Source organism: Alexandromys fortis, unplaced genomic scaffold, assembly GCF_014885135.2.
Source record: "Alexandromys fortis isolate MF-2015 unplaced genomic scaffold, M_Fortis_MF-2015_v1.1 scaffold_1, whole genome shotgun sequence".
NCBI classification, from domain to species: Eukaryota; Metazoa; Chordata; class Mammalia; order Rodentia; family Cricetidae; genus Alexandromys; species Alexandromys fortis.
Window position 1 is genome coordinate 34,714,721 of NW_026067927.1, and position 13,045 is coordinate 34,727,765.

The window sequence follows — 13,045 nt, forward strand, 5'->3', positions numbered from 1 at the left end:
ATAAATACAAATTTAAACCATAAGGAGATGCTGTTTGACACTGAAAAAGACAGCTGAGCTCGGGATCTCATCCACAGCTCCCGGGAAACTATTGGCCATGCATCCCTGGTTAAACAGCGTTTTCACAGGGCCTAGCACTTCTCGCCTTAGCTGCCGACTCATGAGACCGAAAGTGGATCCTACATGGGGAGTAAGATACAGTTCCGTGGTCTAAGAGTATGGGCTGTGCTTGCAGAAGACCCAAGTTTGATTCCCAGTGCTGGATGCAGGCAGCTCACAACTGCATGTAATTCTAGTTCCTGGGGAGATCTGATACCTTTTGTTGGTCTCCAGGGGCACTGCACTCAAGTGCACAGCCCTCCACTGAGACATACATATTTAAAAAAATTATGTATTATGGCCGGGCCATGGTGGCGCACGCCTTTAATCCCAGCACTCGGGAGGCAGAGGCAGGCGGATCTCTGTGAGTTCGAGACCAGTCTGGTCTACAGAGCTAGTCCCAGGACAGGCTCCAAAGCCACAGAGAAACCCTGTCTCGAAAAACCAAAAAAAAAAAAAAAATTATGTATTATGGCTGATTTTGTTTATAATATATTTATCCAACTGACATACTTCATGATACTTAAAATTTTTTGTGTTACCAGGCAACATTGGCTTACATCTTTAGTTCTAGCACTTGGGAGGCAGAGGCAAGTAGATCTCTGTGAGTTCGAGTCCAGTCTGGTCTACAAGAGCTAGTCCAGGACAGGCACCAAAGCTACATCAAGGAACCCTGTCTTGAACCCCCCACCCAAAATTTTGTGTGTGTCAAGTTTTTTTTTTTTTAAAGCTGGACAGTGGTGGACACACCTTTAATCCCAGCACTCAGAAGGCAGAGGCAGTCAGATCTCAAGTTCAATTCCAGCCTGGTCTACAAAGTGAATTCTAGGATAGTCAAGGCTACACAGAGAAACCCTATCTTGAAAAAAAAAAAAAAACAAAAACCCAAAAGCAAAAAGTGTGTACACAGATGTTCATAACAACGTTTGATGTAGTCCTAAAGTGAAAGCAAGGTAAATGTCCACCTGTGGGAAAACAAATTGAGGTATAGTTATGCAATGGAATATTAGTCATAAAAAAACACATGCGTGGACCTTGAAAATATGTCAATCATCAATCACCAGGCTTAATGACTCACGTTTGCGATCTCAGCACCTGGGAGGCTGAGGCAGGACAAACTGGGCTATTGCCTGGAGGGAGCGAGAAGGAAAAGGACGAAGAACAGGAAAAAGGAAACAAAAAGGCAAATTAAAGAAGTTAGATGTAAAAAAAAAAAAAACCCTTATACTGCATGGTAGTGCACACCTTTAATCTCAGCTCTTGGATAGCAGAAACAGGTGGATCTCTGAATTCAATTCCAGCCTGGTCTACAGAGTGAGTTCCAGGACAGTCAGGGCTACACAGAAACACCTTGCCTTCAAAACTCCAAAACAAACCCCCCTACACACAAAAGGCTTATATTTATATTTTTGTGACTTTATTTCATTTTTGTTGTTGTTTGGTTGTTTTTGTTTTTGTTTATTGAGACAGGGTCTCTCTATGTAGTCCTTGCTGTCCTGAAGCTTGCTACATAGACTAGGCTGGTCTCAAACTCAGAGAGAGAGAGCGAGAGAGAGCCTCTTCCCTCTGCCTTTCTAGTGCTGGAATTAAAGGCCTGCACCAACTTCAACCTAGATTTTTATCTTCAGATAGGATCTCATGAGATAGTCTAGGCTGGTCTCAAACTTTTCCGGCAATCCTTCTGCCTAGCTTCCCGTGTTCCTGTGTTAGAACCAGGAGCCTCCACTCCTTGTTTTGTCTATCTTCATTGTGTGTGAGTGCGTGTGTTCAGAAGATAATATTGGATGTCCGCCCCTTTCTTTTTTCCTTTCAGGTCTCCCACTGGCCTGGAACTCGCTAAGTAGGCTATAACTGGGGTCAGTGAGTCCCTGAAACCTTCTAGTCTCTGCCTTCCCAGTACTCAAGAGCACATGGCATACCCAGCTTTTTTTTAAAAAAAATATTTATTTATTTATTTATTATATACACAATATTCTGTCTGTGTGTATGCTTGCAGGCCAGAAGAGGGCACCAAACCTCATTACAGATGGTTGTGAGCCACCACGTGGTTGCTGGTAATTGAACTCAGGACCTTTGGAAGACCAGTCAGTGTTCTTAACTGCTGAGCCATCTCTCCAGCCCACTTTTTTTTTTTTTAACATGGCTCCTGGAAATTGAAAGCAATTTACTGACTGGGTTATCTTCCTAGTTTATAAATCTCCATCTCTCTCTCTCTTTCTGTATGGATGTGTGTTTACACGTGTGTGTATATATGTGTGTGTATGTATGTATGTATGTGTTTTTCTATGCATATGTGTTAGTGTGTGGTATGTGTGTGTGGTGTGTGCATAGTGTGTATGTGTGTGTCTCTTTGTGTGTAGTGTGTTTATATGTCTGTGTGTATATTTGTATGTATGTATGTGTGTGTGTATATGTGTGTGTGAGTGTGGTGTGTTTATGTGTACGTGTGTGTATGTATGTGTTTGTATGTGTATGTATGTGTGTATATCTCTCTCTGTTTGGTGTGCTTGTATGTCTGCATGTACATTTGTATGTGGTGTGTGTTTGTATATGTGTGTGCCGTGTGAAGGTCAAAGGCTAATGTCAGGTGTCTTCTTCAATTTCTTTAATGAGTATATATATATACATATATATTTAATGAGTGTATATATATGCACATATATATACATATATATTGCCAGCCATGGTGGTACACATTTAATTCTGGCATGTGAGAGACGGAGACAGGCCAATCTTTGTGAGTTCAAAACGAGCCTGGTCTCTTGGACAGAAAGACCCCTTACTCAAAGAGCCCATAAAAAAAGAAAAAAACTAGACAATAAACCAAATCAATCAGCCTAAGGCTTGGGGAGAGACTGAGGAAAAACAGGAAGGAGTCTAGTAAATGCTGGAAAGCAGAGCAGCGTCTGAGCTGCTCAGAAAAACCAGAGAAGCATGTGGAAGGCCAGTGCAGGGGACCCCGAGGAAGTCCGGCACGTGACAGGCTGGGTGGCTACTCAAGGACACAAACCTGGGGTCGAGGCGCCTTCACCTCTGACTATGCATTCCTAGTCAGGTTCAAGTGCAGATCACCATGATCCCAGGGGATTTAACATTCTTCTTGCACTTTGGTGTGGGTTCCAGGATTGAGCTCAGGCCATCAGATTCGTAGCCAGCACTTTACCTGTCAACCCCATTTCCATTTTGTTTTATTTGCTTATTATTTTTGAGACAGGGTCTGACTGTGGAGTCCTGGCTAAGTCATCATGTAAACCAGGCTGGCCTCCTCATTCCTGAGATTAAAGACATGCACCACTACACCCAGCTCCATTTCATATTTATTTATTTATTTATTTATTTATTTTTTGAGACAGGGTTTCTCTGAGTAACCCTGGTTTTTCTGGAACTTACTCTGTGTTGAAGTAATAGGGGCGGCGGGCTGCTTCCCGCCACCCGGCTAGCTTTATGCCCCAAAATAATTACACGGAAACTGTATTCTTTTAAACACTGCTTGGCCTATTAGTTCCAGCCTCTTATTGGCTAGCTCTTACATATTAATCTAACCCATTTCTAATAATCTGTGTAGCCCACGAGGTGGCTTACCAGGGAAGATCTTAACCTGCGTCTGTCTGGAGTGGGAGAATCATGCTCAGCTTCTTTCTCCCAGCATTCTGTTTTGTTTACTCCACCCACCTAAGGGTTGGCCTATCAAATGGGCCTAGGCAGTTTCTTTATTAATAAGAAATCACTCCCACATCATTTCCCCTTTTTCTGTTTAAACAAAGAAAGGCTTTAACTTTAACATAGTAAAATTACATATAACAAAAGTTATCAAGTAACTAACATGACTACAAGCTTTACTATTATTGATGATTATCCATTAGCAACCTATATTTCCTATTATACATTACATTTTAAAAATGAACTACACAATCATAATACCTTCATCAATATCAGAAATACATATACATATAAAAAAATTGAAAAAAAAAACTGCGCCCATGTTCCCAAGATATTGTTTATAAATGTTCTTTTACATTTAAAGGGGGATATGATATAGGTATGAATAATTTGCATTGGTATGACTTTAAGGTCAATTTTGTTATATGAAAATTTGACAGTTAAAAGAAAACTTGACAGTGGCAGCTGGAGTCCTTGGAGTTAGAGCTATAGATATGGGACAGTTTGGTGACAGACACCTTGCAGTTAGGACAGGAAGACAATTCTTCAACAGAGCTGTCGGACTTCTGATGTGGCCAGGCAGGCTGGCCTCAATCTTTTCTTTTCGTTTTTTGAGACAGGGTTTGTCTGTGTAGCCTTGGCTATCCTGGAACTCGCTCTGTTGACCAGGTTCGCCTCGAACTCACAGAGATCCACCTGCCTCTGCTTCCCGAGTGCTGGGATTAAAGGCGTGCGCTGCCACCACCTGGCTTCCGGCCTTGATCTTAAGTGTAATTTAGCTTTGGAGAGAGAGCCTTATGTGTGGAAACACACAGGAAACAACTCAGGGATTGACCAGAAGGGATGGCCACAGTGCCCACTACCTACATTTGGGATGACTTATGAGAGGCCTCATGTCTCTGCCATGCCTTGACTGAGAACTGGGCAGAGGTTGGAAGTTCGGCTGTGTGTATGTCGAGCTTCATGCCTGCAAGATGGAAAAGACAAGAACGCCCACCCCAGGGGATTAAATGAGACCGTGTCTTGGTTGAGAAATAGCTATGTTTGTGGAATACAACAGTCAGCACATACCAGAGGCAGGATCCTTTTTGGGGTTGTTGGGCTGGGTTTTTTTTTTTTTTTTTTTTTTTGAGCTTTCAGATAATAGCAGACTGTTTTTACTCTACAGGCAAAACCATGCATGCCCTTATCCTTCCATGATACCCTAGCTCATTCCAAGGTCCTTTGGGTTAGGCCCCTGATCTTTTATTATCCTCATTTCAGCCTCTTCTTGCACCTACAGCTTCCTTGCCCACGCTCCAGGTCGTGGTCATGCTCAGCCGTCATCAGTTCCCCAATCTGGTGTTTCTCTGGGTTCCTCTGTTGTGCCTTCCCTCCCTGACTTCAGTATTTGCCCTGGAAGTTCTTTCTAGATCTCCCGCCACTCTTCTTTCTTCACAAGGCTCTGACCATCCTCAACAAGGATTTGCTGAATCAATAAATCAAAAGGGCTGCCTGGCTGAGAGTCCCAGCAGGTACCTCGCATCTGGGTAGGACATGATAAAATAACCATGGATTACAGCACAGATGAGGAAATGGAAGCTAAGGTGATCTATCTAACATACAAATCCCTGCACATCTTTGTGTCTGACATGCCTGGCTTCTCACGCATCTGTTGGGTGTTCAGACTAAAACAAAGATGGTGGCCCACCAAACTGGTAAGAGTAGTGGTTCTGAAACCTTGCACAATGGGCTTGACCTCCTAGCCCCTAATTCTTCATAGGCTAGTAAAGAGTTAAAGGAACAGGTGTGTGCCGAGTGCTCGGTGGTGTCTAATGCATAACACACACTGAGCAAACACATCTAGTCTCATCTGTTTCTAGGTGAGACACACAGGCCCAGAATAAGTTCTTGAGTTGTGATCAGCCAGAGAAGAGTTAGGTGTACACCCCAGAACCCATCTTATAGGAAAGCGGTTTTGTTTCATTTGAGAATTCAGTATCCTTGGGAGAATCTAGACCCCCAGAAGACACTTAGGTCAGCTCCATTAAACATGCTGGTTGGGTGACTTGGTAGACATTTTTATTCTAAGAGGCAGAGAGGGCCCTTAGGTGTTACCCAGGGAAGTCTGATTTTTCCTTGAGGTTCCAGTCTTATCCACGCCAGTAATTAGGTCATCCTGGAATATAGGGGATGGTAGGAAGTCAGGAAGAGGGGTTTCTGCAGGGCAGTAGTGCAACTTCTGCTAATCTCTCCATACCTCAATACTTTTATTTAACCAGCGCCCCCGCCCCCAGGACAACAGGCTTGCTAGTACATCTCATATTTTGCTTCCCCAGTCTAGTATGTTGCCTAGAATGCAGGAAATGGTTGCCGAAGGAAGCAATAAATTACATTTCAGCATTCATCAAAGGCTGTCTGTAATTGTTAAGGATGAACTGCCAGCCTGTCATGGAATCATCCAAGTAAGTTGCACATTACTCCAAGCCTGTGACTTGGAGGCCACACGTGGGGAAACTGAGGCGTGGTGGTGGGGCTGAAAAATAATTTCTCCAAGACCGTCCAGTGGCAGTTCCAAGTATGTCAAAATGGCTACGCACTGCGAAGGGTTTTGATTGGAGTGATGAGCACTGGGGGTAACTGCCAGTTAGAAACGACAGGCTCAAATTATGAGGTGTGAAAAGGGAGCCATGCTTTTCTATGGAACTGCCTGATGGAGTTAGCAGGAGCAACTCCTGACTCCTCAGTAGAACAAAAGGCGGGTCCCCATGGGGGAGGCCCCTGAGTTATGCCCCAGCTTCTCGCGGGCCAGTTCTCGCACAGGGAAAACTGCCAGTCAGCTTTGCATCTGGAAACTTTAGTATCTCGGTCTTCAACCGAAGGAACTTCTCAGGTCACAGTACCCTCAGTGCTCTCGGTTCCACACGGCGCTCTTTAAGGAAACTCGCTCTCTTGGCAGGGCTAGACTTCCAGCACTTACTGAAGGTATGCTAAAAGCTTATTTTTGAGCCTCTTTTAATGGATTGTGGGTCTTGGACAGCAAACAGCTAGAAGCATCCTGAGCTGCTGCTTGCTGGACCTAACCACGAGGTGAAGGCTAGGGAGGCTGGAGTTTGGCTCACCCATTACAGATGCGCGACCGGTACAGATACCCGGAGGAGAATACCAAAAGTGGCTGTTCTCCCTAGTGGGGTCTCGTTACCAGAGCCCCCCCCCCCCCCCCCCCCCCCCCCCCGGTAAACACTCTACTGGGGCAACAACTATGCACATTTACTAAGCCTCTGGAGGGATGGTGGTCACGTGGCCATCGAGGGCGGTGCCCTCAGCTTTAAAATGAACTCCAAATCACAGAAGGCTTTCTGGAAGTGGCGGAAATTTTTTGGCAGTCCAATATGGCTTTCTCACAACAACAAGGATGCGCTTAACGCTCTAGGGTCCAAGTAATGCCTGAGGTGAGCTTCTTGCTGTGAAGCAAGCCCAGGAAGCAGCGGGGTCCGGGAAGGGAGAAGAGCCTCAGGGGACTGGAGTTGCGGGACCAGGCCTGGCTTGGGTTCCCTGACCTGTCTTTCCACTGTCTTTGAGGAATGGACGCTCCACAGCCCTACGAGACCGGTGCTGCGGGGGCCCTGGTGCTGAGTGCACGCTCGGAGGTTCCCGTCATCCTCACGTAGAGTTGACCCTAGGCCGGGGGCTCGTGTCTTTCAGGTTTGGCCGGACCAGCTAGCCTGTCCGCCTTCCCCGTGCAGTCCCGCAGGGGTCCCGATGCCTGGGCCTCAGGGGTGAGGCGCGCTCGAGAGGGCCATCTGCCTGGGTGCGGAGAACTGCAGCGTCCGCTGTGCGAGGCGCTGCCCCTCCCGGGCCCTAGCCCCGCGCGACCGCACCTAGCCAAGGCCGCCAGCGCCCGCAGCCCGGGCCGCCGTGCCAGGCCCAGACCCAGCCTAGGCGCGGGAGGCGGTGCAGGGATTAGTGGACCCCTCCCCCCAGGGCTCCCCTCGCCCCGCCCGGGGCAGCGAAGACCCCTGGGCCCGAGGGTGACCAAGGAGCTTCGTCCCCGCGGTGTCTGTCTGGACTAGGGACTCGGCCTCACGGGGCGGGGGCTGCACAGCGGCAGGCCGAGGTGCGGGCGCGCTGTGGGTTTGCATCCCAGTCGGGGTGCAGGGCGTGGGCTCAGAGCTGGGGGGGCTCACGGCCTCCACCCTCGGCTTAGGCCACGGTCCTGAGGCCAGTGCCCGGGCGGGTAACCCGACCCTGCTCCCCGGAGCCGCTCACCCCGCACGGCCCGGCCCGGGGAGGGAGAGGAACGAGGGAAGGGGGAAGGGAAAGGGGGTGGGTGAGGGGCCGTGGGGAGCGCAGGGCCGAGTCCCGGGCCCGCCTGCGCTGCTCTAGGGCGGCTGCCCGAGGCTCCCGGGAGGAGCCAGCCCCCTGCCTCGCGGGCGTCGAGCCTGCGGCAGGAGGGAGCCCCAGGGCTGGACAGGCTTGGCTCGGGGAGGCAGACCGAGCTGCTGCCTCCATTTTGTTTCCTGTTCAGCTTGGTCTGTCGTGGTGGTGGTGGTGGTGTGGGTTTGGGGTGCGGCTGGGCAAGGGGGTTCACCTGCGGCCACGTCGGCTCGGGGCCTGAGGCCTCGAAGACCCTAGCCCCAGCCCCCAGGTGAGCCCTACTGCAAGAGGGGGGTAGCCTTGGCCTCGGCTCGAAACCAGCGGGCTGAGGGCAGGTGCCCAGTGGATGGGGAGCCCGGGCTGTAACCTAAGATGGAGGCTGGGGCTGACGCGGGCCTGAGCAGGGCCGGCAGGACAGGCCTCAGCCAGGCCAGGTGTCTCCGGGGTTGGGGTGCAGCAGGACGGGGAGAAGGGTGCGGGAGCCGTGTGCGACCAGGGGCCGAGGCCGAGCCCCGAGGTAGGTGAAGGGCTCGCGATGCCACCCACGACGCCCGCAGGCCCCGCCACTCCCCGGAGGCGCGCGAGGCCCCCAGGGAGCCTGCCTCCGGCCCCGCCCGGGCATCCAGGGCCAGCCCGTAGGCCCCGGCCCCGAGCGGGCGCACAGGGGGAGGGGAGGGGGGCGGCAGCCGCCGCGCCGCTGATTGGGCCGCCCGCTCGCGAGCCCGACTTCACCCGCCCTGAACCCCGAAGAGTGAGGCGTGGGAGCGCGCGCGCGAGCGCGCGTGTGGGAGCGCGGGAGCGCGCGCGCGGTTGGGGGGGTAGGGAGGGGGTTGCGCGCGCGCCCGGGGCTCCCGTCGCACACGCGGGCCAGTGCGAGGCGCTCTCCGTAGCACGCGCCGGCGCGGGGGCGCGCGCAGTGGGGGTGTGAGGAGGAGGAGGTGGTGGCGGCGGTGGCGGCGGAGGAGGAATAGGCCGGGGCAGGTCGCCTTCGCTGCCTTCTTGCCCGAAGAGAGACGCAGGGAGGGGGGAGGGGGGTGCGGCGAGCGGCTCCTCTCTCTGCCCTCCGCTCCGCTCGCGCCCCAGTGTAATGAGGGTCACCCCCTCCCCCCAGCTGGCCCGGGAGGGGGCGCGGGGCACGGTAACTAGTGCGCAGGGGTGGGCGACGGGCGGGAGGGGGAGGGAGGAGACAGCCGGGGCCGGGAAGATGGTGGTGGCCGTGGGCTGAGGGACTCGGTCGGAGGGCCGGTGGCCGAGCCAGGGCTGGTGGCTGGCGGCGCTGCAGCCGCGGACCCCTCCCCCGCCTCCATCACTACCAGCCGGCCTCAAGGCCTAGCCGGCCGGGGCTGCGGTGAACTTCCTCCCAACGCGGCCCGTGCATCGCCGGCCGTCCCCCGCCGCGCGCTCTTCGGCCTCTGCGTCCCCTCAGGTAGCTGGCTGAACGGGGGGGGCGCGGGGACGGCCGCCCTCCCGCAGCAAACTTTGCTTGCTGCTGAGTGTTGATGAGTGCCAACGGCGCCGGCCGGGAAGCGCTGCCGCGGCGGTGGGAAGGAGCGCGGCCCGGGCAGGCGGCGTTGGCGTCGGCAGCAGCCATGTTTGTCAAGCTCGTAGCAGCTGCTGCTACCCGGCCTCGGCTTTGCCGGCCGCCTCGGCTTCTCTCCCGGCCGTGTCCCGGTCTCGAGGCCCTTGCAGCTGTGAACGCAGGATGTTTGCAGTCAGGAAGGCGAGCTCCGGGCACACCCGCCTCGGCCAACTTGCTTGAGGCCTGCGCACGGTAGCTGCAAAGGCTCCGGCGCCGACTGGGCGCGGGGTGCAGCGCTATTGTGACCGCTGCGCCCAGCTTGCTGAGGAGGAGGGGGTACCTTTTTGTGTAGCGTCCAGAAGCTGCCCCCGAGACCCGCAGCCCCCTTCTCTTTGAAGAGATTTGGTTGCCGGACCTTGGGCGTGGGGAGGATGAGGTTCTCGTTTGAGATCTGGGAATTTTGACTGCCAAAGGGTTTTAATTTTAGTTCAGCCCCAGTGTCCAGCAGCCTGCAGTGCAGGGAAGAGGAACGGGCTGTTTCCATGTGGCAGGATTTGCCCAGCTCCGGGAAGATGTAGTTCGCGGAGACTCACTGAGGCCATTTTCCTGTCGTCAGCCTGGAGAACTTTTTCCGTCCTGGAAGTGCAGCAGAAAGGCCACTAGGCCTTCAGAAGTGGCTGCCATTTTGAAGAGAAGAGTCAGATGGTCTGTTAACTCAGATTAATTGCTGTGTCTTTTGGATTCCAGGTTGATGCGGGCACAGTATGGATCAGACTTGCGAACTCTCTAGAAGGAATTGTCTGCTGTCCTTTTCAAATCCAGTGAATTTAGATGCTCCAGAAGACAAGGACAGCCCATTCGGTAATGGTCAATCCAATTTTTCTGAGCCACTTAAAGGGTGTACTATGCAGTTACCGACTGTCAGTGGAACATCCCAAAATGCTTATGGACAAGATTCTCCATCTTGTTACATTCCACTGCGGAGACTACAGGATTTGGCCTCCATGATCAATGTAGAGTATTTAAGTGGGTCTGCTGATGGATCAGAGTCCTTTCAAGACCCTGCAAAAAGCGATTCAAGAGCTCAGTCGCCAGTTGTTCGCACTTCCTTGAGTCCTGGTGGTCCAACAACACTTGCTATGAAAGAGGATCCCTCTTGTAATAACTCCCCTGAACTCCAGTTGAGAGTAACAGAGACGACCAAGAATGGCTTTCTGCACTTTGAGAATTTTACTTGTGTGGACGATGCAGATGTAGATTCTGAAATGGACCCAGAACAGCCAGTCACAGAGGATGAGAGTATAGAGGAGATCTTTGAGGAAACTCAGACCAATGCCACCTGCAATAACGAGCCCAAATCAGAAACTGGTGTAGAAATGGCCGTGAGACGTGAACAAGACAGCTCACCAAAGAGTAGACATGGTGCAGCCAAACGGCCATTCTTGCCTTTAGCTCCTGAAACTGAAAAACAGAAAAATAAACAAAGAAGTGAAGTGGACGGAAGCAATGAAAAAACAGCCCTCCTCCCAGCCCCCATTTCACTAGGAGATACAAACATTACCATAGAAGAGCAATTTAACTCAATAAATTTATCTTTTCAGGATGATCCAGACTCCAGTACCAGTACATTAGGAAACATGCTAGAATTACCCGGAACCTCATCATCATCCACTTCACAGGAATTGCCATTTGTAAGCAGCTTTTGGTACAACTTAAATATATACTTCGGTGTATATATACAGGCCACTTAAAGGGAAACTTAAACTAATTTGTTTTTCTTGCCAGTTCATAGCTGGAAGCTAACGATGAGCTTCCTGGGGAATTTTTCCTTGATTTTTAAACCTTATCTCTATTGTGTGAGTTTGGTTCTTTATAGTTTATCCCAGATTGCTCCATTGAGGATTGGCTATGTGTTAAGTCTGTGAAGGCATTAGACTGAAGTCAGGTTTACATTTTCAAAATGCAGGTAGGTATACATTTGATTATCTTTAAGAAACAAAGCAACAACAACAAAACCAAAAACGTTTGGTCTGCTGATGCCATTATTAGCTCAGGGGAACCAATGTGTGCCGTGAAGTCCTGTTACTGCATAAAGCGTGACTTGTTTTCTCGGGGGCCAGACTTGCTCCAAGATGAAGTGCATTTTGGACACAGATTTAGCTTGGCTCTAAGATGAGAAACTTTCTTGGCCAGCACTCAAAATTTAAGTTGGGTTAATTTTTTCTGAACTACTTGTAACATTGCAGCAGTCTATGCCTTTGATAACCACTACCACTGACTTGGACTTGATAAGCTTTTCTAGTTTTAAAATTTGAAGTGTATGTGTAGATAGGTCTTGTGTGCAAGCATGCACATGTGTGTAGAAATGGAGAGGAACGCACGAGTCCCATAGTGTTATATCCTATTGCAGGAGGGCGGTAAGAGATAAAGTTCTTGTTTTTCAGAACCTAGCATTTCTTGACTAGTTAATGACAGTTGAGTTCTCTTAGCCCCAGTCTCATCACTCCTGAAATTAAAAGTACTTGCTGTGTGAAAGATCTCTTAGCTTTACACGTTTGATTCTTGTTTGTGCTCTAACCCTGTCTTGTCATGGCCACTGATAATGTCACCAAAGAGGATTATATTTTTGTTGGGAGTCAACAGATACCTGAAAATACAACATAGATTTCATACGAATTTTTTTTATAGCATATAGATGATTGTTTTGAGGACATTAAAAGTTTATTTAACTCCATAGCTCTATCTACCTTGAAAGTTGCAGAGAGAGAATGTGGGTGTGTCACCTTTGTTTCTGCTGATTAATATCAGCTAAGATTGATACTTTTGTTTCTTAGCTTAAATTGCTGTGGTGGATATCTTGAATTTCTGTTGTCCTGGATGTTTATTAGAGTATATAGGTTATTTTGAAAACCTACTGGCATCTGGGACAAAGCTTTTCTTGGGTTCCTGTTGATATTTATTGTACATGTGTATAGTTTTGTCTTTGTTTTCATAATTGCATTAGATTTGAGTGTAGAGATAGATTGAATAGAAACAAAGAAATGTAAACCTGTAGTTCTCTTCAAGTATCTGTGGTCTAGTATTGGTCCTGTTAAAACTGCACCAGAGCTGGTTCAGTGGCTCACACCTATATTCTTAACACTCTTGAGAGTGAGCACTCGTGAGACATCATGAGTTCTAAGTCAGCCTGCTCTACTTTTTAAGACTTTGTCTTAAAAAAATGAACCTTTTGAGAATATTGTGTATCTAACAAGGTAGTTGACAAGCCGGGCGGTGGTGGCACACGCCTTTAATCCCAGCACTTGGGAGGCAGAGGCTGGTGGATCTCTGTGAGTTCGAGACCAGCCTGGTCTACAAGAGCAAGTTCCAGGACAGGCTCCAAAACCACAGAGAAACCCTGTCTCGAAAAAC

General features: G+C 50.0%; 1 protein-coding gene across 11 annotated transcripts in view; it reads left to right on the top strand.

The window, feature by feature from the left end:
- The first annotated feature begins 7,100 nt into the window (after positions 1–7,100).
- Nsd1 (nuclear receptor binding SET domain protein 1) overlaps positions 7,101–13,045 on the top strand; it is a 112,559-nt gene continuing 106,614 nt past the window's right edge. Inside the window, exons 1-3 of one of the 11 annotated variants that reach the window (XM_050144064.1) lie at positions 7,105–7,190; positions 10,382–10,495; positions 11,236–11,325. In XM_050144064.1, the coding sequence (XP_050000021.1) occupies positions 10,466–10,495; positions 11,236–11,325 (120 nt within the window). In that variant the 5' untranslated portion in view covers positions 7,105–7,190; positions 10,382–10,465. The other 10 variants (XM_050144063.1, XM_050144062.1, XM_050144061.1 and 7 more) reach the window with 10 other exon arrangements.